The sequence below is a fragment of the Ambystoma mexicanum genome, chromosome 2q (genome assembly GCF_040938575.1).
Source record: "Ambystoma mexicanum isolate Mex_15411 chromosome 2q, UKY_AmexF1_1, whole genome shotgun sequence".
In the NCBI taxonomy this organism is placed as follows: Eukaryota; Metazoa; Chordata; class Amphibia; order Caudata; family Ambystomatidae; genus Ambystoma; species Ambystoma mexicanum.
In genome coordinates, this window is record NC_090924.1 from 463,243,768 (window position 1) to 463,267,301 (window position 23,534).

At 46.9% G+C, this 23,534-nt stretch overlaps 1 protein-coding gene across 3 annotated transcripts in view; it reads right to left on the bottom strand.

Annotated features, from left to right (window-relative positions):
* Positions 1-734: 734 nt before the first annotated feature.
* The window catches only part of LOC138569529 (cytochrome P450 3A21-like), a 542,158-nt gene continuing 519,358 nt past the window's right edge, over positions 735-23,534 (bottom strand). For all 3 annotated transcript variants that reach the window (XM_069647584.1, XM_069647582.1, XM_069647583.1), the window contains one exon: positions 735-1,331. In XM_069647584.1, coding sequence (XP_069503685.1) covers positions 1,298-1,331 — 34 coding nt within the window. In that variant the 3' untranslated portion in view covers positions 735-1,297. The remainder of the gene's footprint in view (positions 1,332-23,534) is intronic.

Consider the following 23,534-nt stretch of genomic DNA (forward strand, 5'->3'; position numbering starts at 1 on the left):
AGTCAAGCAAAATCCTGCGCACTGTCTTAAGTCTTCGATTTTGATGAAGTAGAGAAAGTTTGGAAAAGTGCATGAATTTGGTCCAAGCCCGGCAGGGAGAGACCAAGTGAAGGTTTCGTGGTAAAGTGAGTCTGAATCCGGCAGAGGGGTATCTGAGGTGAATAGTGAATCACCCGAGAAGTTGTATATGTGATATCCTAAGAAGAAAGGAACTTTAATGTTTTGTCATGTTGCATCAGCCCCTCTGAAATAAGAGACTTTGGCAGAGAAGGCCCTGATTTTGAGGTTTTGAACTGCATACTCGTGCTAGAGAAGCCAGAGAGTGTGCTAAGCACAGGTGTGCCTCCTTGTCCCATGCTGAAAACATGGGGAAGGGAAGCCAATTACTTGAATATCCTGACATATCATTTCTTGAACAATTTTCTTTTGCATAACTTTGTTTCCCACTCTATTTGTATTTAGAAGTAAGGATTGGCAATAGGTTGATAGGTTTAGGCCCTTTTATTTTGACAGACTCGACTAGGACTGCATTATTATTATTTGATGGTCGTAGGTTTCTCCCATCTTTAGATTCAGGATTAAATAGGTGCTTTTCCAACCCAATTGAAGTTCAATAAACACCCTTGAACTGTGATCACTTGTGTTCGTCTTACTGTTTGATACAATGCCTTCCTTACACAGCTTATACCTTTACAAATAAGAAAAACTCTACAGATAAAACTAGAAAAAACAAATATGTTTCCTAATATTTTAATATTTGTGTTAGTTTAGATTATTTTTATTACAGGAACAAATCTTTAGCAAGGATGTACAACTTACATTTCACAGAGATAAAAATAGTAGGCAATCACCCTCGACCAAGACAACAATTGCTGATTTAGAATAGTAGGAAAATGCAGTACAATTATAAGAAAACAAATACATTTAACTATAATAATGTATTAATGACAGAATATAATTGTTTCAATTGAACAAAATACAAACCTAAAACATGGATGGCGAACGCTGTGATTGTAAGTTTGTTTACAAATGTAAGTAGTCTAATTTACTAAAAATTAGAAAGAACTTGTAATGGTTCAGGACATAATTAAAAACCAGTACCATTGCACAGATCTTCAAAAAAGCCATTGCTGACTTATCATTTCAGTTAATCTTTATGAACAGAATTACATTCTTTGACTGATGTGATAGTCGGATGGACGTTTGATGTAGAAATGTGACATCTGCATCATTTTTTATTCTTGAGGAACCGTACACTCCCGAGGGATAAACTTGAGAACAATTGGCTTTTTTGGTCTCAAGACTCCCTTTGGATCGAATTCAAGCGGGATCTATAAAAAGCAAAAGAGAGCACAGAACACATAACATGAGAATAGAAATGTGAGAAAAGAGATTAAGTAGATCTTTTAATGTCTTTGTCAAGCAAACAAGTGAGCTTGTTCAGCTTCTTACCACCCTCTCAACCCACATTACCCATACAACCTAGTCATGTAAATCCCACAAAATGTCTTGGATTTTGGACTGAAGAACAGGCATAGGAGTGTCATAGGTGTTTAATATATATATATATATATATTCAGTAAAAAAAACTTTATTAAACGGACATTATGGTTAAGTTGTGCTACTAAAAACCTATGAAATTCACTAAACAAACTTTGTTAACAGGATGTTATGGTTCGAAGTAAAACCGAAAAACACTTGAAATTTGCCAGTTATGGTAAGCTAAGCAACCATAACTCGCGCCACCACCGTGCACTGCTAAGACTAACACCCAGGACATCAAAGATGACATCCGAAATGTCATTGATGACATCACTGATAAAATCAAATGTATATTTACTTTGAATAAAAACTCTGTAGAAGGTATTCTTATTATAATGTTGACCAAAAAGTGTCAAGGATCATTAGAATAAATATCAAGTGCTAATTAGTGCGTTAAGCAATGCGTTCATATACGCAGCATTCTATTATGAAGTTTTTCCTGACATGGCCACTGTAATCCTATCTTTTCTCCCTTCTGGTCATGGCCAGTAGCCACACTGTGTGGATCATGACCTTATACCATGACCCTGACATTCTGCCCACTCCCCATGGCTGCAGTCTACCCCTCAGTCAATAAACGTATACTGCTACATTTTTAACTACATTACGACACTTGTGTAATACGAAAACACTCCCACATCTCATCACATAACCAACCCTAATGATATTGCACACTTTTTTGGATGACGTTCCTCTCCAGCGTAGCCAAATGCGCCCATAAGCACCTACATGCTGTGACGCAGAACCTGCAAATGAACAGTGACGTACAACGTAGCACGTTACATTTTGAAATAATAAACTGGTTTTTAAAAGAAAACATTAACATTTTAGAATTTGTAAGTACTTTAATTTCACAATAAACTGTCCGAGACCATTGGACTATTCCCATTTTCAATCAAATAGTAACTTTGTTTCTTCGGTCGTCATTGAAAATATTAATCGTGAGGCACAGGTTGATCTTTTCACATACACAAAGTATTCGCTTTCGATAAAGAAACCGGTTCGGTCGCACAGTGATTTCCAAGATGTCGGCATGAACTTCAGCCTACACCACCATAAAAGATGTTATGTTACTCCTAATGGCCACTCCAGCGTATGGACAAATGGGGCCGGGCCGGTCGTCCCACAAAACAGTGGCGGTTAGGCAGCTGGTCAGGAGTACGTGCATGTGGCGTGCAAAGAAGCCATCACTTTGCATCTGGAATACATGGCAATCACAGTACGGCAGAATGTAGCTGTTCGGAAAACGTAACAGAAAATACGTATCAATACCCACCCTTTACCAAACAATTTCAAAAAAGACAAAAAGAACGTGGAAACTGATACACAAATCGATGTGGTCATACATGACATTTTAAAGAAATAATAGCGTTGAACATGGGTGAACCTAGTGATAGCCTACAAAGGCTGAGAATCTGCACTCTCCATAAGTAAAAAAAAATGACAACTACACAGAAAGATAGTACTTCAGTTACATTGCCAAAATTATTGTTCCGGTAATAAAACATTTAAACTCGTTCCAGTCTAGAGTCGTCAAAAGTAAACTTACACGATATTTACCGTCTCCATTGTCTTTGTTAAACCCAGACAGCAATGTACCTGCACCAAAGAATCTTCTTGAACTCATATTCCCAGTGTCTTACAAACGTTTTGAATACATAACCTTATCAAATGGTATTTTTTCCAAACTTTGACTCCCTGCATTCTTACTGAATTTTCCCTTTCGCTGAAGGTCAAAAAACAAGTGACCCTTATGGGTTCAGTCGGATGCGTGGGCCTACTGAGCTTGCAACCAAAAAAGCAAACCAAGTGACCTTCACTCAGAATGAAAATACATTCTGACTTTGCAACAACATATCTGAATGCATGCATCAGAACTGCTACTCCCATACACTTGCAGAATTGCTGTTTGCATCAAACAGTGCAGGTGGCTGCCTCAGATTGCAAACTCTAAGACGCCAGTCTGACTGCAATATTATTTTAAATTCATTATAACACAGACACAGTAAATATTCGCCTGTACTTAGTGGACACCATATTGAGCAGCAACATCCAATTTACCGTATGACTTTGGTGACAAGAAAACACCACTTTTTGACTTCCTGCTGCCACATCCCATCCCAGCCTCATTAACCGTCACCTTCCGAAACACTATTTCATAAGGTTAACAAGTGCAATGGTGTGTTGTTTTATATGTGTTAGCGGCGATGTCCGCGTACACCAAAACACGAATGAAAGATGGCGGGCGCAGCGAAAGAATCTGCCGCACTTCACACCGTTCAACATCCAATCAGTCAACGCGCCACATGTCCACGAACATGATGCTACGGATTAGCCAATCGGTATCTTGTCCGCGGAGCGAACAGGGAAGAGTGTCCCCGGAGCGGACATAGATATCACAAATTTTTTGAGACGTACCTTTTGGTCGTTTTTAAAGAAAACTACTGGACGGATTGGCACCAAATTTACAAAAGCACACTTTTGGGACCAAGCTCCTGTCGCAAATTTGGTGAAAATCCATCCAGAGGTTTGGGCTGTAGACGTGCGCAAAGTTTTTCCCCCATTCAGTCCATGGGAAAAAAAGATGTTTTGGTACCCCCCCCCTATAACTTTTCCCCCCCTGGACCAAACATCACCAAACTGTGGCCCATATACTTTTTTTTGAAAAGTTTGGTGTGGATTCGTCCAGGGGGAGCGGAGTTATAAGCCTCCCAAAAAGTGCTCTTCCTATGGAAACAGCAACTTAACCATAACTACTGTGGCCGTGTAATATATATATATATATATATATATATATATATATATATATATATATATATATATACACACACACACACATATACATAGATAGATAGTAGTTTATGCTTAAATGTTACTGTCACAAAACACATATAGACTGTCCCTAGTGGGAAACACACCCTAACCCTGTCAGGGCAAACTCTCTCCCTAGGTGGCCAGTGGTGTGCAGCCTATCTAATAGGGATAGCAAGAGAACTTTCCCTCATCAACAATTATGCAGTTTCCTCAATCACACTCAATTAAAAATCCAGAGCAAGTATTGATTGAGACAGTTAGCATTAGATTGAGTCTCTTCTGTGTAGTGTGTAAGGCTGCTTCTACCAGGATTTCCTATATATTTATTCACCAACTCGGTAGAGACCTTCCAAACGTCAGACCTTATTCTGGAATATTAAAACACAAAGAAAGCAGGCCTATTTAGGGGAGATTGTTAATATGACATGTTCAATCTATTTTATAGGAACATCATCTTAATCATGAGAAATCTCATAATCCTTGGGTGGACCGGTTTAGATGACCAATACAACTGGGATCTTCTAGTTCAGGACCGCAGTGGCAGATAAGGGGGTACCTCTGTCCCCATCTCTCAAGCGTGTCTCATTGATCTGGGAGGCAGAGGTTCTACGATGAACGAGCCAAACGTGTTACTCCGCTTGATCCGTCTCCGTCGGTCTGTGAGAAGACGTTATCTTGCAAAGCAGTCGTTGCTGCAGTGGAGTGCCGAGCATGCTTGTCCGGTCATTTACACTCCCTCATTCTGAATGGAGATTTTACGTTGCTAATCAGTCGCTGCTACTCTTGCACATCATCAATGCTAAACGGGCCATGACTAAGCTCTTCTCTTTAGCCCTGTCGCACTCTCCCACATCAGCGGCTAACCAGAGCCACAGCGTTGTAGTCTATCAGAGCTTGGGGTCTTCCCTGTGGATAACATAACCGGACGTTTCTCTGCAAAACCCGTATGAAGCAGATTTGTAATCAGAATCTGGGTACTTCTGGCCTGCACCCATCAATACCACAGGATTCACATATGCCATTTCGTACTGGCCCCCTAATGAACCCTACCCCCCTCTTCGCTTACAGAGCCAAGCGCAGCAGGGCCATCAATTGTGTCAAACATGAGCAGTTAAAACCATGTAAATTACATTACATTGTGTGTGACTCTGTTATCTATGAGTGGAGAGGGGGTAATTCAAAGCCTGGAGGTGGGTGTAGACATTTGAGGGTAGTATAAAGGAATTGTTAAGCAGTTAGAGGTGGCCATGTCACAATACCCAACAGCTAGGTTTCTAAGGGTACATGCAACTGTTGGACCACCATACTATTTCGCAGCAACATGTCATTATCAGTGGATCCATGAAAGCATGTACAGCAAAGTGTGATTCTGACACTTGCATCTCATGTCAACTGCATGGTTATGCGATGCTGCTGCTTTCAAATGTAGAATAGGCTTCATCTAATTTCCCAAAAATCTAGACATGAGTATTGTCTGGTGGTAGTGGGTGTGTTTTTGGGCTGGGTGGAAGCATATCCCTGTAGAAAGGTAGACACAATTTCAGTGGTTTAAATATTGCTAATTAAACGAATCCCCTTATTTGTTCTTCAAGTCACAATAGATGACTGCGAGACTCATTTCACTAGCTAGGTTTTTACAGATAAGGGCAAAGGTCTAAATTTCACTCAGCACCTACACTTTGCTTAGCATCTCCAGTCCAGTGGTATTGTAAAATGAAGAAGTGAGGGCCACTAATATGAGGCTCTCCAGGATTTATCAGGATACCAGCACCAAGTGGCCATGGGCAGTGTTCCTTGCCCTTCCTTATTTTCCAAACAATTTCAAAGTTCAACATGGATTACCATTTCAAGAAATACTTTGAGGGCAACGCATGCATTGATGAACTGCTCTAGGTCCCTTGTAAAGTCTGTCATATCTGTCCATTTCAAGGTGAAGGGGGACTTTCTTGAATTTTCTGATGGACCTGACATTCGCACAACAACCCAGTTTGGTGGAGGCCACTTGAAATTCTCCTCACTACCAAGACTGCAGTCAAGTGTTGGGGAAATTAAAAAAGGACTCACACCCATGCATAAAAAAATATTCTGTCTGCTCCTAAAGTTGCATCACTGCAGACACTGTCTCCAGGAGCCTTACCACTTGCTCACCTGTGAGTGTGGCTATGCAACATTGCTCCTCCACAGTCAAATCAGTTAATTCACTAGCACCTGCAGCAGCATCCTCATCTGTCCACAGTCAAGCACCGGCTCATACATCAACTTCAACTGATTCGCCTGCCTCCTCTACATTCAGTTCAAACAATGTTGAAAAACATGAACTCCCTCACACTCCTGATCCTCAAGGTGTAGCGGTAACATCCTCACAGAGGTATAAACTATGGCCTTGCCACGGACGGTAGTTCACTTATATTTTGTGATTTCAACGAAGATGTTTATTGAATTAAATAGTGCACATTCTTCTATCTATTTATATGTTTTCTATATCGCGCCACTCGCCCAGAGGCCTCAGGGCGCTCACAAGACAGACAACAAAAGACATAAAGGGGATGCAAACGGTTTTTGGTTTAGTTGAGTTATAGCAGAGACCATATGCTTATTTAATCTGTCCCTCTATCAAAGAGAAGCGTTTTCAGATGTTTTTTAAACTGGGTCATTGATGCGCAGACCCATATATCTGGTGGAAGCACATTCCATAAGGTAGGAGCCCATGCATTAAAGCCAGCACCACCAATCTTTTTTAGGATGGCATGCGGTTGGTATAGCATCATGCTGTTATTTGAGCGTAGTCTGCCTAAAGGGGGTTCTTTTCATTCTCGAAGAAAGATAGAGAGGTGCTTCACCTGAAGAATGGAGCCCTTCAACTGTATTCACTGTTTAACTGAGAGCCAATATAATTTCATACGAGATTCATAAATCTGAGATCGACGACCAAACCCGCATACTGCACGGACAGCTCCATTCTGTGTCACTTGTAATTTTTTTTATGTTAGCTTAGGAGGTGCCTACCAGGAGACTATTCAATAGTCCAGCTTTGTATTTACAATAGCTGCTGCAATCAAGGCTCTGTTAGCCTCTGACAGATAGGGGCAAATTGGCCATAGAAGGTTGACATAGTAAGAACAGGAAGATTTAAGGTATGAAATGGGTTTCTTAAAGGAAAGGTGTGAGTCAAAGAAAACTCCTAGGGGGTAATTCATAGAATTTAGCGTACAAGTGGCACACGCAGCTGGCGCACAGAGTGCGCGTGCGGCAGCCTGCGCCAGCTGCGTGCGGCAAAACCCATTTCGGCGCACAGCATATTCATGGATTTATACATCCATAAGCAGCCATGGTGCAGAGTGGCGCAGCGACCCTGCAAGAGCGCCAGTTTCGCCCCAAACCCCCCCGTGTGCCAAAAACATCGCACAAATCCAGTACATGGCACAAAGGCCAGTGGACCAGCATATAGCCCCCCAACCATGAAATTGCGTGTAAAAATCCACACGCACCCCTCGGAATACACATACCCCACTCACGCCAGCGAAATCACATGTAAAAATCCACACGCACCCCTCGGAATACATGCACTACATGCACCCCGCTCGCGCCAGTGAAATCGCATGTATAAATCCACACGCACTCCTCGGAATACACGTACCCTGCTCGCGCCAGAGAAATCACGTGGATAAATCCACGCACACCCCTGAGAATACATGTACCCCGCTCGCGCCAGCGAAATAATGTGTAAAAATCCACACACACCCCTCAGAATACATGAACCCTGCTTGTGCCAGCGAAATCGCGTGTATAAATCCATGCGCACCACATGGAATACACGTACCCCGCTCGCGCCAGCGAAAACACGTGGAAAAAGTTCCCCCTGTGGAGTGGGCTGACTGCGGAGAATGTCCAGGGGTGATGGGCTGCCTGCGGGGCATGGGGAGGGTGGATGGGCTGCCTGCACGGATTCCAGGGGTGCGTGTGGATTTTTACACGCATTTCGCTGGCGTGAGCGGGGTATGTGTATTCCGGGGGTGCGTGTGGATTTTTACACGTGATTTCGCTAGCGCGAGCTGGGTACGTGTATTCCGAGGGGTGTGTGTGGATTTTTACACGCGATTTCGCTGTCGCGAGCAGGGTACATGTATTCCGAGGAGTGCGTGTGGATTTATAGATGTGATTTGGCAGTGTGCGCAGGCAGCCCATCACCCCTGGCCAAGCCCCGCAGGTAGGCCACATGGCACCATGCATCTGGAAGCCCTGACTCATGTCCACCCACCCCCATTGATGGGCACCTGCCAGCAGGCCCCGACTCATGTCCCAGCACCCCCCCACCGACCCCCATTGACGGGCACCTGCCAGCAGGCCCCGACTCATGTCCCCCCATACCCTCACCCACCCCCATTGACGGGCACCTGCCAGCAGGCCCCGTCCCATCAAAATGCAGACCCATGGCCCTTATGGCCACCCAAATCCCGCTGTCATGAGCACTGACCCCGAGAAGCCAAGTCAAGCCCAGCATCCCCGGAAGCAGGCTCACGACCCTCGTCCCCGGCTCCAGCAAACCCCTATTGGGGCCCTTTGGACCATGTCCTGGCGCCTCTGGCGCCAGGCTCATAAGGAACCTCAGTCCCGGCACCAGGGGCGCCGGGCTCATAATTCTTGCAAAGGTGCTTGGGTGGACCTACCTGTAGCAGACCATGCTGCATACTCACCTTTGCAAATGCTGGCAGGATGAAGTCCCCAGCCTTCTGCTGGGAGGAACTATTGCCTGAACTGGGACTACTTTCTTACCTGGGTGGGGCTGGTGCCACTCCTTGGCTCTGGAACGCAGGAACTCTTTTACCTGGGCGAGGCTGAGGAAGAAGACACCCAATCACTCCAACACTATTTAAACCACACCCGATTGGGAAAACGTGCTTCGCGTTATTCTGCATCTGCAGCAGGACGCTCACCGAGTCAGCTCCAGCATTCCAGTGACATCTCCAACTTCAGCTCAGCAACCTGAGGAAGAAAGACAAGAGAACTATACCTACCATCCAGAAATCCAGACACCGGCAGAACCTGCAAGCAAAAGAAACATAAGGTTAGCAAGTTGCAACACGTTCGCAGCCGCGCTCGCTTACCTGATCCATCTGTGCTTTCACGGATTCTTCGCGGCCTTCTTTTCAGCAGCCTAACGGCATCTGTAAAGACAAAGAACATTGTTAAGTAGGAATCGGGTGAAGGCGGCCGCATTTACTTTCTTACCTGCTTTTGTGCGCGTATCACGATCTCTTCAACCGCAGCAGCCCGGCACCTGAAAACAAGAAAAGACATTATTTAAGTGCCATTAAAGACTGCAAGAAAGCCTAACACTTACGTGTTTCCCCACGTGCATCCGCGACTGGGAAAACGCCCGCAAGGTCCCGACACCTGCAAATAAGAAAAGAACATTGTTAGAGGTGCTACAATAAGGTCGCAGATCATTATACTCACGTACTTCGCACGTGCAACGGCCGAACAACGCCCGCAACATCTCAAGACCTGAAAACAGAAAACAAGGGACATTATTGAGGTGTCAGAAATTCCCATACCTACGTACAACCGCACGTGTCGCGCTCTCAGTGACCACGCCCTCAGCATCCAGGCACCTGAAAAAGACAATGCAAAGACTTCATTAAAGGTGCCCATCTCTTCAAGACTATAAACTCTTTATACCTACTGGCATCCGCTCGTGCAGTAACGGCGGCATCACCTTTTGGCATCTCAGCACCTGTGCCACTTCTAAGGCCACAAAAGACTTTGAGGACCTCCGGTGACGTAACTGGAACCCACGCACCCATGCATAAGTCGCAGGATGGAGAGCCCAGCATTTATACGCCTAAGGTGAGAGCTCACCAGAACATTGGACTTTCGGAGAGTTGGCGATTAGTGAGGAGGAAGTCCAGCGAAACGGTCATTAACCCTTTTTTCTTCCGCCTGCAGAAACCTTACCCTGCAAGCCAGATGGTCAATAAGAGGAAGCCAAGTCCAGAGAGTCATCCGAGCTCTACGCTTCTCAATTGAAGAGACTATAACAGTTCAGCCGGGACCAGCGCCTCCGTGGGAATCAGGTGAGCGTTACAGAATGCAAAGCCCTCCAATAACCTCCTACCCAGGCGCTATGGAAACTTCCGACACTGATCAACTGGCCCAGTTACTAGGGGAATTAAGAGCTGAAGTACATGCTGCCCGCCAGGAAACGAATGCCCTGAGGAGGGAATTGATTATGTCCAAAGAACGAACTGATGACCTCGCCAGACATTTATTACAAACACAAGCGGGGCAAACCCCTCTACCTAATTCAGGAGGGACCTATACCCCGGCGTCTTCAGCCAATCCTGTTCAAATCAATCTGCCCGGAAATGTGCCTTTGGCTCCGCCCGAACGCTTCTCTGGTGACCCTAAGAGGTTTGCGGTGTTCATAAATCAGTGCCGATTGCACTTTCTTTGTAGACCAGCTGCTTTTCCGACTGATCAGACTAAAGTAGCCTTTGTGCTTTCGTATCTTAGCGGCAGTGGCGCTGATTGGTCGATCCCTCTGGTGCACAGGATGATCCGATTCTTCGCAATTTCAAGGCCTTCCAGGCCAATATGGAAAGACTTTTCGCAAGACATTCCCAGGGGCAGGCCCTGGACAACGAACTACTTTCCCTACGGCAGGGCAATCAGGATCTTCTGGCTTATATTGCGTCATTTAACAGACTAATCGTAGAAACCAGATGGCCCGAGGACAAGAGGATCACGCTTTTCCACAGGGGTTTGCGTGGCGAACTCAAAGACGTCCTAGCCCAGGTCGTGAATCCCCCTCAAGATTGTTCACAGTACATTGATTTAGTGGTCCAATTGGATCACAGACTACAAAACAGAAAGGCAGACCGCTCCAGGTTCGAAACTCGAGTATTCTCTAAGCCATTAACTCACACCAAAGGAGTTGAAGCCGTAGAACCTATGCAAATAGGGGTCGTAAAGGGTCCCCTAACCCAGAAAGAACGCGACAGGAGACGGCAATTGCAGCTATGTCTCTATTGTGGAAATTCAGGACATTTCCTCTGAGATTGCCCGGTGAAACCTCAGAAGAAGACAGTGGGAGCTTCTGATAAGAATTCCGAAAAGCCCGAGCCGGGAAACGACCTCGCCCGACAAGTGTAGAGGTCCGCTTGCCGAGCGTAAAAACCAGTTCTTTGACCTCGCACTTCATAATGTCAATGGTCCTCATAAATCCAGAACGACCGGATCGTTTGCATGCCATTAAAGCATACATTGATAGCGGAGCGATTGGAAATTATGTAGACCGCGAGATGGCTTCCAGGATGAACCTACCCCTTTGTCCTAAGGTAATTAAAGAAGTCATTACCACAGTGGATGGTACGGAAATAGCCTCCGGACCGGTAACCCATACCACCACAGAAGTGACGTTATTAGGCCAAGATGGACATCGGGAGGTAATCGTGTTCGATGTGATCAAGGCCCCTCAGTTCCAAATAATTCTGGGGATCCCTTGGTTGGAGAAACACAATCCTCAAATTGATTGGCGAGCAAAGACGATACAGTTCCCAGAGTGTGCACCTACTTGTTATCCTCGACCCAGTATTGGCCTAGCGGTAGCAACATCCGAAGGACCGCAATTGCCTCCAGAGTATCAAGAATTACAAGATGTCTTTCAGAAGGAACAGGCTAATACCCTGCCTCCCCACAGATCTTACGACTGTCAAATAGACCTGATACCCGGAGCCACTCCCCCTAGTAGAAGAATTTACGCCCTTACCGAGCCTGAAAATCTTCATTTGCGACAGTATCTGGACCAGTACCTGGCCAATGGATTTATCCGCCCATCAAAGTCTCCTGCATCCTCGGCTCTGTTCTTCGTACCTAAAAAAGAAGGTGGCCTTAGAACCTGTATTCATTATCGTGCCCTGAACCAGATAACGGTAAAGAACAGATACCCCCTACCTCTGATCCCGGAACTCCTTTACCAAGTTAAGAACGCCTGCATTTATACACATCTAAATCTCCGGGGAGCCTACCACTTGGTACGGATTAAAGAAGGCGACGAATGGAAGACGGCATTTCGCACCAAGTATGGACTATTTGAATACCAAGTGATGCCCTTCGGACTATGCAATGCACCAGCCGCTTTTCAGTATTTTATGAATGATGTCCTCAGAGAACTCATAGATGTTTGCGTTGTTATCTACATAGATGACATCCTTGTGTACTCATCTTCAGAAGCAGATCATCGGAAACATGTTAGAGCCGTCCTTGAAAAACTCCGCCAACATAAGCTTTTTGCTAAGCTCGAAAAATGTGTTTTTCACATCGGGGAGGTCGAATTTCTAGGCTTTATTCTGACACCCAAAGGAGTCCACATGGACTCGAGAAAGGTGGACGCTATCATCAAGTGGCCATCACCTACTTCCGTGAAAGGTGTCCAAAGCATGTTAGGTTTCGCCAACTTTTACCGCAGGTTTATTCCAGAGTTTTCACGAGTGGTGCAGCCCATCACCGCCCTCTTAAGAAAAAACAAACGTTGCGAGTGGTCAACAGAAGCAGAACAGGCTTTTCAAGAGCTAAAAGCCAAGTTCACCTCAGCACTCATACTGAAACACCCACGCCCAGACCTCCCTTACATCGTTGAGACCGACGCCTCCAGCTTAGCAATGGGGGCGGTTCTATCACAGAGAGATCCGGAAACTAACCAATTGCACCCCGTGGCATTCTGGTCTCGCAAGTTCTCGGCGCCTGAAATTAACTACACCATCACAGATAAAGAGCTTTTAGCAATTAAGTCCGCTTTCAAGGCCTGGCGGCACTTTCTCCTTGGAGCCAAACACACTGTCACGGTAATCACCGATCATCGAAACCTACAATACCTGAAAACCGCCAAAGCTCAGTCTTCCAGACAGCTTCGCTGGGCACTTTTCTTTGCCGAATTTGACTTTGTAATTACTTATCGCCCCGGCAACAAAAATGGCAAAGCGGATGCCCTTTCCCGGATTGGAATGGGAGATAATATTGTCAATCCTGAACCTGTGCCAATAATTCCAGAACAGAGAATCCTGGGCCTGATTTCTTCACAATCCATCGAAGATATCGAAGCAAAAGTTACACAACTTGTGACCCCTTCGGGCTTACAAAACTGGCAACTGAAGGGAAAGGACTTCATCATAAAAAAAGACCTGCCTTATTTTCAGGGACGACTATTCCTACCACATGCAGATTTACAAAAACAGGTAATCTCTTGCTACCATGATTCCTTGATGGAGGGCCACCCAGGCATTGCCAAAACCTCGGAAAAAGTCAAGAGACACTTCTGGTGGCCGTCATGGAGAAAAGACATAAAGGAGTTTGTGATGTCCTGTGGTGTGTGTGCCCAAAACAAAGTTCAGAAGGAAAGACCAGCGGGTCTCCTGCATCCACTAGACATCCCGCCACATCCCTGGCATACCCTCTCCATGGACTTCATCACCGATTTACCCTCCTGTTCCGGATACAACACTATTCTAGTAATTGTAGGTTTGTTTTCTAAAATGGCCCATTTCGTTCCACTAAAGGGCTTACCTTCAGCTTCAGTTCTAGCACGGGAATTCCTTGAAAATATTGTAAGAATGCACGGCTTCCCTTCGGTTTTGATCTCAGATAGGGGGAGCCAGTTTATCTCTCACTTTTGGCAAAGTTGCTGTCGTTTAGCTCAAATCGATGTGAGACTTTCAACCAGCCATCATCCCCAGACCGACGGACAAACTGAGAGGACAAACCAAACTCTGGAACAATATTTACGTTGTATGCTACAGCAGTCGGAAAGTAATTGGAAAGATATCCTTTGGATAGCCGAATATGCTTACAACAACTCGATCCATTCAGGAACCGGAAAAAGTCCCTTTTACATTTTATATGGGATTCATCCTCAAACCTCCAATCTCGACCCGCCCCAAGATCTTGGAACGCCTGCCGTGGATCAACTTCACAATGCTATCACTCAAGCTTTCAAAGAAGCGACAATCCACCTACAACAGGCTAAAGAACGGTACACAAGGGGAGCAGACCAACACCGAAGAGACGCCCCTCAATACCAGGTTGGAGATCAAGTTTGGTTATCCACCAAACATTTATCACTTAAAGGACCTCACACCTTCAACCCAAAATATCTGGGACCATATCCAATTACAGCCATAATAAACCCAGTGGCTGTCAAATTGGGTTTGCCATCCCACATGAAAATACATCCGGTGTTTCATGTATCTCTACTAAAACCTATGCAACCTGGAACCAGACTGAATAAACCTCCAGAGCCTATTCAAGTAAATGGAGACCCTGAGTTTGAGGTTAAAAACATCCTGGACTCCAAGATCATCAAGTCAAAATTATACTATCTGATCGACTGGAAGGGTTACAGACCTCAAGAACGATCATGGGAACCCTCTGACCACGTCCATGCTCCTCGTCTAGTCAGAAAATTCCACCGAACTTTTCCCAATAGGCCAAAACCTCCGGGAAGACAAGTTTGGGAGGGGCCTTGAGAGGGGGTGCTGTCATGAGCACTGCTCCCGAGAAGCCAAGTCAAGCCCAGCATCCCCGGAAGCAGGCTCACGACCCTCGTCCCCGGCTCCAGCAAACCCCTATTGGGGCCCTTTGGACCATGTCCTGGCGCCTCTGGCGCCAGGCTCATAAGGAACCTCAGTCCCGGCGCCAGGGGCGCCGGGCTCATAATTCTTGCAAAGGTGCTTGGGTGGACCTACCTGTAGCAGACCATGCTGCATACTCACCTTTGCAAATGCTGGCAGGATGAAGTCCCCAGCCTTCTGCTGGGAGGAACTATTGCCTGAACTGGGACTACTTTCTTACCTGGGTGGGGCTGGTGCCACTCCTTAGCTCTGGAACACAGGAACTCTTTTACCGGGGCGAGGCTGAGGAAGAAGACACCCAATCACTCCAACACTATTTAAACCACACCCGATTGGGAAAACGTGCTTCGCGTTATTCTGCATCTGCAGCCGGACGCTCACCGAGTCAGCTCCAGCATTCCAGTGACATCTCCAACTTCAGCTCAGCAACCTGTGGAAGAAAGACACGAGAACTATACTTACCATCCAGAAATCCAGACACCGGCAGAACCTGCAAGCAAAAGAAACATAAGGTTAGCAAGTTGCAACACGTTCGCAGCCGCGCTCGCTTACCTGATCCATCTGTGCTTTCACAGATTCTTCGCGGCCTTCTCTTCAGCAGCCTAACGGCACCTGTAAAGACAAAGAACATTGTTAAGTAGGAATCAGGTGAAGGCGGCCGCATTTACTTTCTCACCTGCTTTTGTGCGCGTATTACGATCTCTTCAACCGCAGCAGCCCGGCACCTGAAAACAAGAAAAGACATTATTTAAGTGCCATTAAAGACTGCAAGAAAGCCTAACACTTACGTGTTTCCCCACGTGCATCCGCGACTGGGAAAACGCCCGCAAGGTCCCGACACCTGCAAATAAGAAAAGAACATTGTTAGAGGTGCTATGATAAGGTCACAGATCATTATACTCACGTACTTTGCACGTGCAACGGCAACGGACGAACAACGCCTGCAACATCTCAAGACCTGAAAACAGAAAACAAGGGACATTATTGAGGTGTCAGAAATTCCCATACCTACGTACAACCGCACGTGTCGCGCTCTCAGTGACCACGCCCTCAGCATCCAGGCACCTGAAAAAGACAATGCAAAGACTTCATTAAAGGTGCCCATCTCTTCAAGACTATAAACTCTTTATACCTACTGGCATCCGCTCGTGCAGTAACGGCGGCATCACCTTTTGGCATCTCAGCACCTGTGCCACTTCTAAGGCCACAAAAGACTTTGAAGACCTCCAGTGACGTAACTGGAACCCACGCACCCCTGCATAGGTCGCAGGATGGAGAGCCCAGCATTTATACGCCTAAGGTGAGAGCTCACCAGAACATTGGACATTCGGAGAGTTGGCGATTAGTGAGGAGGAAGTCCAGCCAAACGGTCATTAACCCTTTTTTGTTCCGCCTGCAGAAACCCTACCCTGCAAGCCAGACGGTCAATAAGAGGAAGCCCAGTCCAGAGAGTCATCCGAGCTCTACGCTTCTCAATTGAAGAGACTATAACAGTTCAGCCGGGACCAGCGCCTCTGTGGGAATCAGGTGAGCGTTACACCCACCCCACGCCTCCCCAGTCCAAACACCCAACCAAGCATTCCATCCACTCCACATTGAAAACTCCATGTCATGACAGATCCCAAACAACCAGTCTAGCCATGAATACATGTCCGTCAGACCCACATAATGGTGACACATGACTGAGAAAACCCACATTGTGACATGCACGAAACCAATGAGAGAAGACCACACAAATGAATTAAAAAGTGTAAATCTATTCTATACCAAACAGAACAATGAAATGAAATCACACAAGTAAAAAATAAATAAACAAATGTCCGGATGTCCAAAATAAAGGCAAAAAAATTAATGCAGAAATCAATGAAATCCAAAGTAAAATGGCTGCACAGCGTCCGTCCATAAACTAAAAACCAAAGTTCGAAAAAAAGAAAACTATTCCTCCATGGAAAAAATAATACAGTAAAATCAGGTCCATAACAATGTACAAATATAAAATCAAGGGTCCATGAGCCCGACAATCTGGTCCATGAGCCAGACAATCCAAATAAAACCTAACAAAAAACCTAGCTACCAAACAACTATTTACAAAAAGGCGGGGCATGGTCCATGAGCCCCAAAGAAAAATAAGAAAGAAAGGAAACCTACACCTACTAAACTATTTACAAAGCCGGCGGCCCAGACCCACGGCTCATTTAGTGATGTTCCGGGCCAGGGCATCATCGAACTCCACGTCGATGAACCGGAGGCGGGCCTGTTCCCAGACCTCGAGGTCTCGCAGGGATGCAGCCATGGAATCCCTCAACTCCCTGCGAGTTTCCTCGAGGCCCTCCGCCCGCCTCAAAGCCCGGTGCATGGAGTTCTCCACCCTGACCATCCTGAGCCGTGCCCTCTCCGCCCGCTGCCTCTACGCATCTATTTGCCGGCCTAACCGCTGCCACATGGAAGACACTCCCACTCCGGGGTCCTCCTGCCCCTCGCCTGATGCCTGCCCCTGGGGTGTTGATGGCCCGAGCCATGATGCCTCCCACGCTGAGCCTGCCGCTGCCTCCGACGCAACTGCCTCTGCCACCACGACGGCATCCGGGCTGATGGAATCCACCGGCGCCGTCATGCACGTGCCCTGCCCGATGTTGCTGGCACATCCTCCATCTGCTGGGGTCCAGTTGGTGGAGTGGCCACTCCTGCAGGACCTCCGACTCCCGACTGTGGCAGGGATGGGATCTCCACCAGGCTGGCTGCGTTGGTTGGGGCAGATCCACAGGGGGCCCTGGTGGCATCTGGGCCGGAAGATGGCACGGAGAACGACTGGCGTATAGTGTGCACAGAGGAGGAGAGGACCGCAATACTGGCCGACACATCGAGGAAACCCCTGACCATGGTCCCTCCCAACTGGGCCATGTTGGCACACAGCTCTTCGTGATGTCGTGCGTGGTCCCCACAGGAAGCACACACGTCATCACGAATGTCATGTGTGCGCAATGCTACACCAATCAGGACGGACTCAATCCGGTCACGGGTCCCCTCGTCCGCAGGTAGAGGATTGCCAGATGATGTGGACCTCCCCCCTACCTGCGGACAGGCCTAGGACGGGGCATCCCTGCTGGTGCATGGTGATGCAGTCACAATGTCAGGAACAGAGACATGCACAGGCACCTCCGCTGCGACCTGTGCTGCCTCCTGCCCCTGGACTGCACCACTTGCACCAGTGGTACCACCCCCACCAGGCCCCATGGGCGGCTCTGTAGCGGCCTCCTCCTCCTCTACACACACCAGCAACCTGGATGGCTCTGCAACGTCTTCCACCATTGCAAGCCCCTGTGGGGGCTCATCCACCCCTTCCGCTGCAGCCATAGTCGCAGATGCGGCACCAGTCCCCTCACTCCCGGATGATGGAATTTTCTGGGAGGGTGACTGGGTCTTGCGTCGCCGGCCGTTGGAGGCATCCCTGCCGCTTTCCTCCACAGCACCGTCTCTGCGCTCTTCTTCACTTGCCGCTGTGTAAAGGGAGACATTGAACACAAGCATCAGGGTACTGAACTATAGTCCCCTAGACACAAAGCAATAGCACGAGTGGCACTGTCAAACGTCACTTCCATCATGTCCCTCCACAACACATGGGTCAGTGCAGGCAACACACATGCAGGAACAGGCATGGCACATGCAACATACATTGGCATCCATGTCCAAGGCACCGTAGATACATCCAATGGTGGGCTGATACTAACATGCATCATGGGACATGCTGGTCACATGCACACACATCGCCGGAGGGTCATGCATCTGGCCCGGTATACCCCCAGACACAGTGGATACAAGGATGACTAGGCTGTATCAGTGAATCAACACATCGTCATGGACATGTGTCATGCATCCATGGTGCACACACTACTCAGACACACGGACATGTACATCATGCATGTCCATGACAGCAGCACACATCTCACACCCCAAACATGTCAAAGTACAGACACAGGCATGCATACATGTGTGCGTTCTGCATGCCGCTCCGCATGATGCATTGTAACACATACATCATCCATGTGGGTCATGCCTGACTGGACTCACATGCAGCACTATCATGTCCCTGCACACACACATCCAAACATGACCCATGTCACACATGCAGCCAAGTAGCTAACTACCAGCACACTGCAACATGCCCTTTTTTAAACGTGAATGCATGGCCACTTACCGCTCGACTCCAGACGGGACTACATCCTGAGGATCTGGTGGTGAAGCACTGGGCAAATGCACGCCAGGACCCTCATCTGCTGGGTGGTAAGCTGGAGCTGGGGCCCCACTGCATCCGCTGCTTCCGAGAGGCGCCGGGCCTTCTTGAGGGTCCTGGACTTGTAGTCCTCCCAGCGCTTCTGGACGTGTTTGATGTTGCGGGTTGCCACCCCCTCCGCATTGATGGCACCCACTATGTCCTTCCAGATTGTGTCGGACATGGCAATCCCAGAGACAGGTGTGGGTGGGCAACTGGGTCCTGGGTCTGGGCTGTGGAGTAATGGAACACCAGTCGGGAGTCTTCTGTTCCAGCAGGTGTGGTCTCAGCAACTGGACCCCTGCAGATGGCAAATGGCAGGGCACGGTGGCAGCAGGCAGGCAGCAGCAGATGGCTCATGGGAGGCTGCTCGGGGTTCTGGGGGGCAGTAATTTGGCCTTCCGGGCAGGAGCGTGGTCTTCCGTGTGTTGTCGCATGGCCAGCTTGATACGGAGTGATTTGGCACGTGAAAAACAGCACGTTTGCATGAATTCCGAGGAAAGGCCCTTAGCGCGTAAGGTTACATAAAGTGCGTGCAGGCGTTTCCCTCGGCACGGGTTGGTCCCACGTGGGTTTCCATTGCTCTGTACGTGCTTTTCGTGGAAAGCAGTGCATGTGTTTTCCAGACGTTGGGGTTCACACGCGATGACTTCACAGTGGCTACAGTGCGTACTACTTCTTTTGGCGTGGGTGTTGGCTACGCATTCTTCTTCTACACGCAAGGCAGACGGTGAGTCACACACGCTATTTTTCCTACTGCGGGTGTCCTTGTTAGTCGCGTACCCTTTTTTTTCGGGCATACTAGCCTGCGTGTTGATCACGTATGCATTTTTTGTGTTCCTGGCTGCCACAGCATACTGCGTGTGTTTTTTTACACGCACGTGGGCTACAGGGGTCACGTATCTCTTTTTCTTGCTTTTTTGGGATGCCTGAGTGTTGCGTGACACGTCATTTCTCCTAAGGGGCCACAGAATGGGACATTCATCGTAGCTGTGTATTCATGCTTTGTTGTTTGTGCACCCTTTTATACTACGCGGGGACGCTTCCGCCTGCCTTTGGGTGGCAGACGTGCTTAGGCCTGTGCGTGTCATTTGGCGTGCGTGTGTTTCCCCTATTCGATTCCATGAATATGTGTAGTTCACGTGCGTGTGGGCTCCGTGTATTTCACAGCAGTACTTCCCCAGTTACGCCCTTATTTTCACGCGTTTGTTCCCCATTCCGCGTTTTCCACCCCGTGTTCCGCCCCCTTTTTGGTGTGTGCGCTAACGTTATGTGCTTTCGCTGTGTGTGTCGCACGCAGCGTTTGGGATGTTGCAGTAACATGCGCGCCCGGGTGCGCCACAAGCTGATTTGGCGCACATCCCGGGGAAAACACGCGCAGGGTCTTCCATGAATCGCACATGCTCGCGTGCACTTGCTTTTTCATGCTTGCGCCAGCTTGCGCAACGGATTTCGCCGCACATTTGTTCCATGAATCGGCCCCCTAGTGTTTTAGCTCAATCAGAAACCATAATGGCATTACCATTGACTATGCAACATTTGTACTGTGTGTCTAAGTTTTTTAACTTGTGTTGGTACATTCAGAGACAAAGGCCCTCATTCCGAGTAGGGTGGTAAGGGATGCCGGGCACCGGTAAGGAGACCGATGCCGGTAATCCCTTACCGCCCTACTACGAGGTTCCTTAGCGGTTCCCTTCCTTAACCACTGGTCTGACCAGGTGTTAAGGATGGGATCCGTTAAGGGACCTGGGTGCAAATAATGGGCTTGGCGTACGCCGGCCTGTTATTTGCGCCCTCCCCATTCCCATTGAGCCCTATGTGGCTCAAATGGGAATGGGGAATGGTTTGGTGAATGGGGACTTACCGGTCCTGCCAAGGTCAGACTGGACCGTTAAGTCCCCATTTCACCAATCTGGACAAGGTACCATTATTGGTGGTAGTCATGGCACAAATAGCACCATGACTACCACCAACCTTGGAATGAGGGCCAAAGAGTTGGCAGCCACCCACACCTGTATGGCTTTAAATACTTTATTAACTCTAGGCACATCTTCACTATAGACCCCAGATAGTTTAAGCACTATCTGGGTGTCATCTGCATAATTTGCAAACTGGACCCCCAAAGAGGCAAGAAGGTCACATAAAGCTTTAGAGTACACATTAAAAAGTAGCGGCGACAAGCATGATCCATTTGGAACACCACAGGTTAAAAGCGTTCTTTGTGATTGGGCATTACCCTTACCCACATTAGCCGACCTTGGTCCCAAAAAGGATTTGGACCAACTTGTAGCAGAGGGGGTACACTTAACCAGTCTCTCCACCAACAACGTGTGATCAACCGAATCCAAAAGTAAGAGCAAAGCTGCATTACTTTCCTCGATAATTCCTGTAATATTGGATTTTAAATCCAGGAGAGCTGTCTGCGTCCCATGATTCATGCGAAAACCGGATTGTTCATTAGCCAGGATTTCATTTTGCTCCACAAACGTTTGATATTGAATTATTTTTTGCGGAAAGGAACATTCGTAATGGTCCTATAATTCTGGGCGACTGGATCAAGGTTCTCCTTTTTAATTAGAACAGTGATCCATGCCTCTTTCATATTTTCTGGAATATAGGCCTCTTGGAAAGCGTAATTAATAGATCTTGTGACCCAATGAACAAGCGTTCTAGCGAAATCCTTAAAGAGCTTTGCTCGGGAAATATCCCCCTTAGATGATAGGGAATTCATCTTTTATATTTTTTCCATAACCTCGCTTTCTGATACCTCTTTAATTGCAAAGCGACAGTATGTGGATTTATTATGTTACAAGAAGGCATTATAACATCATCACTGGACTGCATCAAATTAACCTGGTCCAGAATACGTTGCTGATGTTGTGTTGTTGTCTGGATAAAGCCCTCATGGATATGTTGACACCAGTGTCTTCGACTCAACCACAATTCCTTTTAATTCCTGTAGGATTGTAAACAGTTCCTTAGGTTTTGATTTGGCCTTTTCAACTCTTGCATTTAAATTATTTTCTTTGGCTTTAAACACTACTTCCTTAAAGATCTGGCTTTAAGCTTGAAGTCGTATCATTTGACGGATGTTTCCGCCAGTTGCATTCCACCTTTTGTTTCACTCCTCTGGCATACAGAACCTCTGTGGTAAACCATTGGTTAGAGCCGACCACTTTATTTTGTTTTATTGATCTTAGTGGAGTCAGAGTCAAAAGCTTGATTCGCAGTTGATCTGAAAGAGGATAAAGTCTTCAAGGGAAAGGTTTGCTACCAAAGATGGTAGTAAAGGTATCACTTATGTGTCAAAAGCCTCAATAGTGACTTGTTTGCAGTTACGAGTTAGGATTGGTGCTCTAACTAATTTCAATGCTTTAATTGGAAGGAGAGGAGAAGGAATCTCGAAAAAGAGAGACAAACGATCAGACCAGACACTTGCCACAGACGTTAACATCACCTTCTGGTTCTTAGATAAAATCCAGTCCAAGGTGTTACCACCATTATGCGTTGGGGCATGAACATGCTGATCAAAACCAACTGATTGGAGGGTCTGTAACAGTGACAAGGCCTTGTAATCCAAGGGATTATTTGCCCATAAATTAAAATACCCAAGTATTTTCTGAGGCACTAATAATAAATGCTAATAATTGCTCTTCAAAAAGCGGTGTCAACATGGGAGGTCTGTATAATAATAACATACTAAGTGAGTTAACAGAGTTGGTATTCCATTTCAATAGCATAGCTGCACATTGATCAAATTCTAGAAGGGCAGAAATTTCAAATTTCAAATCTTGCTTAACAAACACAGCAAATCCCCCACCTCTACTCCCTTTGCAATCAGTGTGGAGACAGGAGTAGCCGACTGCGGTAGCCATGGACACTGCATGACAAGCTGCCGCATGAAGACAAGTCTCAGTAATTAGTAATATGTTGAGAATGGTTTCCGATATAAAATCAGCTATTTCAACAGCATGCTGGACTACAGAGTATTTCATAAAATACATTTCAGTCTATTACTTGGTACCTCTATAGCTGAATATGTTCATGTACAGTTGCTGTGGTTATCTACAGTTGCTGTGGTTATCTACATTGCCTGCCCGACCTTGGACATTAGTTTAGGTCATGGTAATTTCATTTAAGCTGTCTGATAAGGATAACTGTAAAGAATACCTGGCGTATCAGTCCCTGCGACTTCAGACAATACTATTTGTATTGGGCAATTCCCCCAAATTGGGCAGAGCTGATTGCATTTGACTTTCATCTTATTGTTCTGTTCCCAGGTC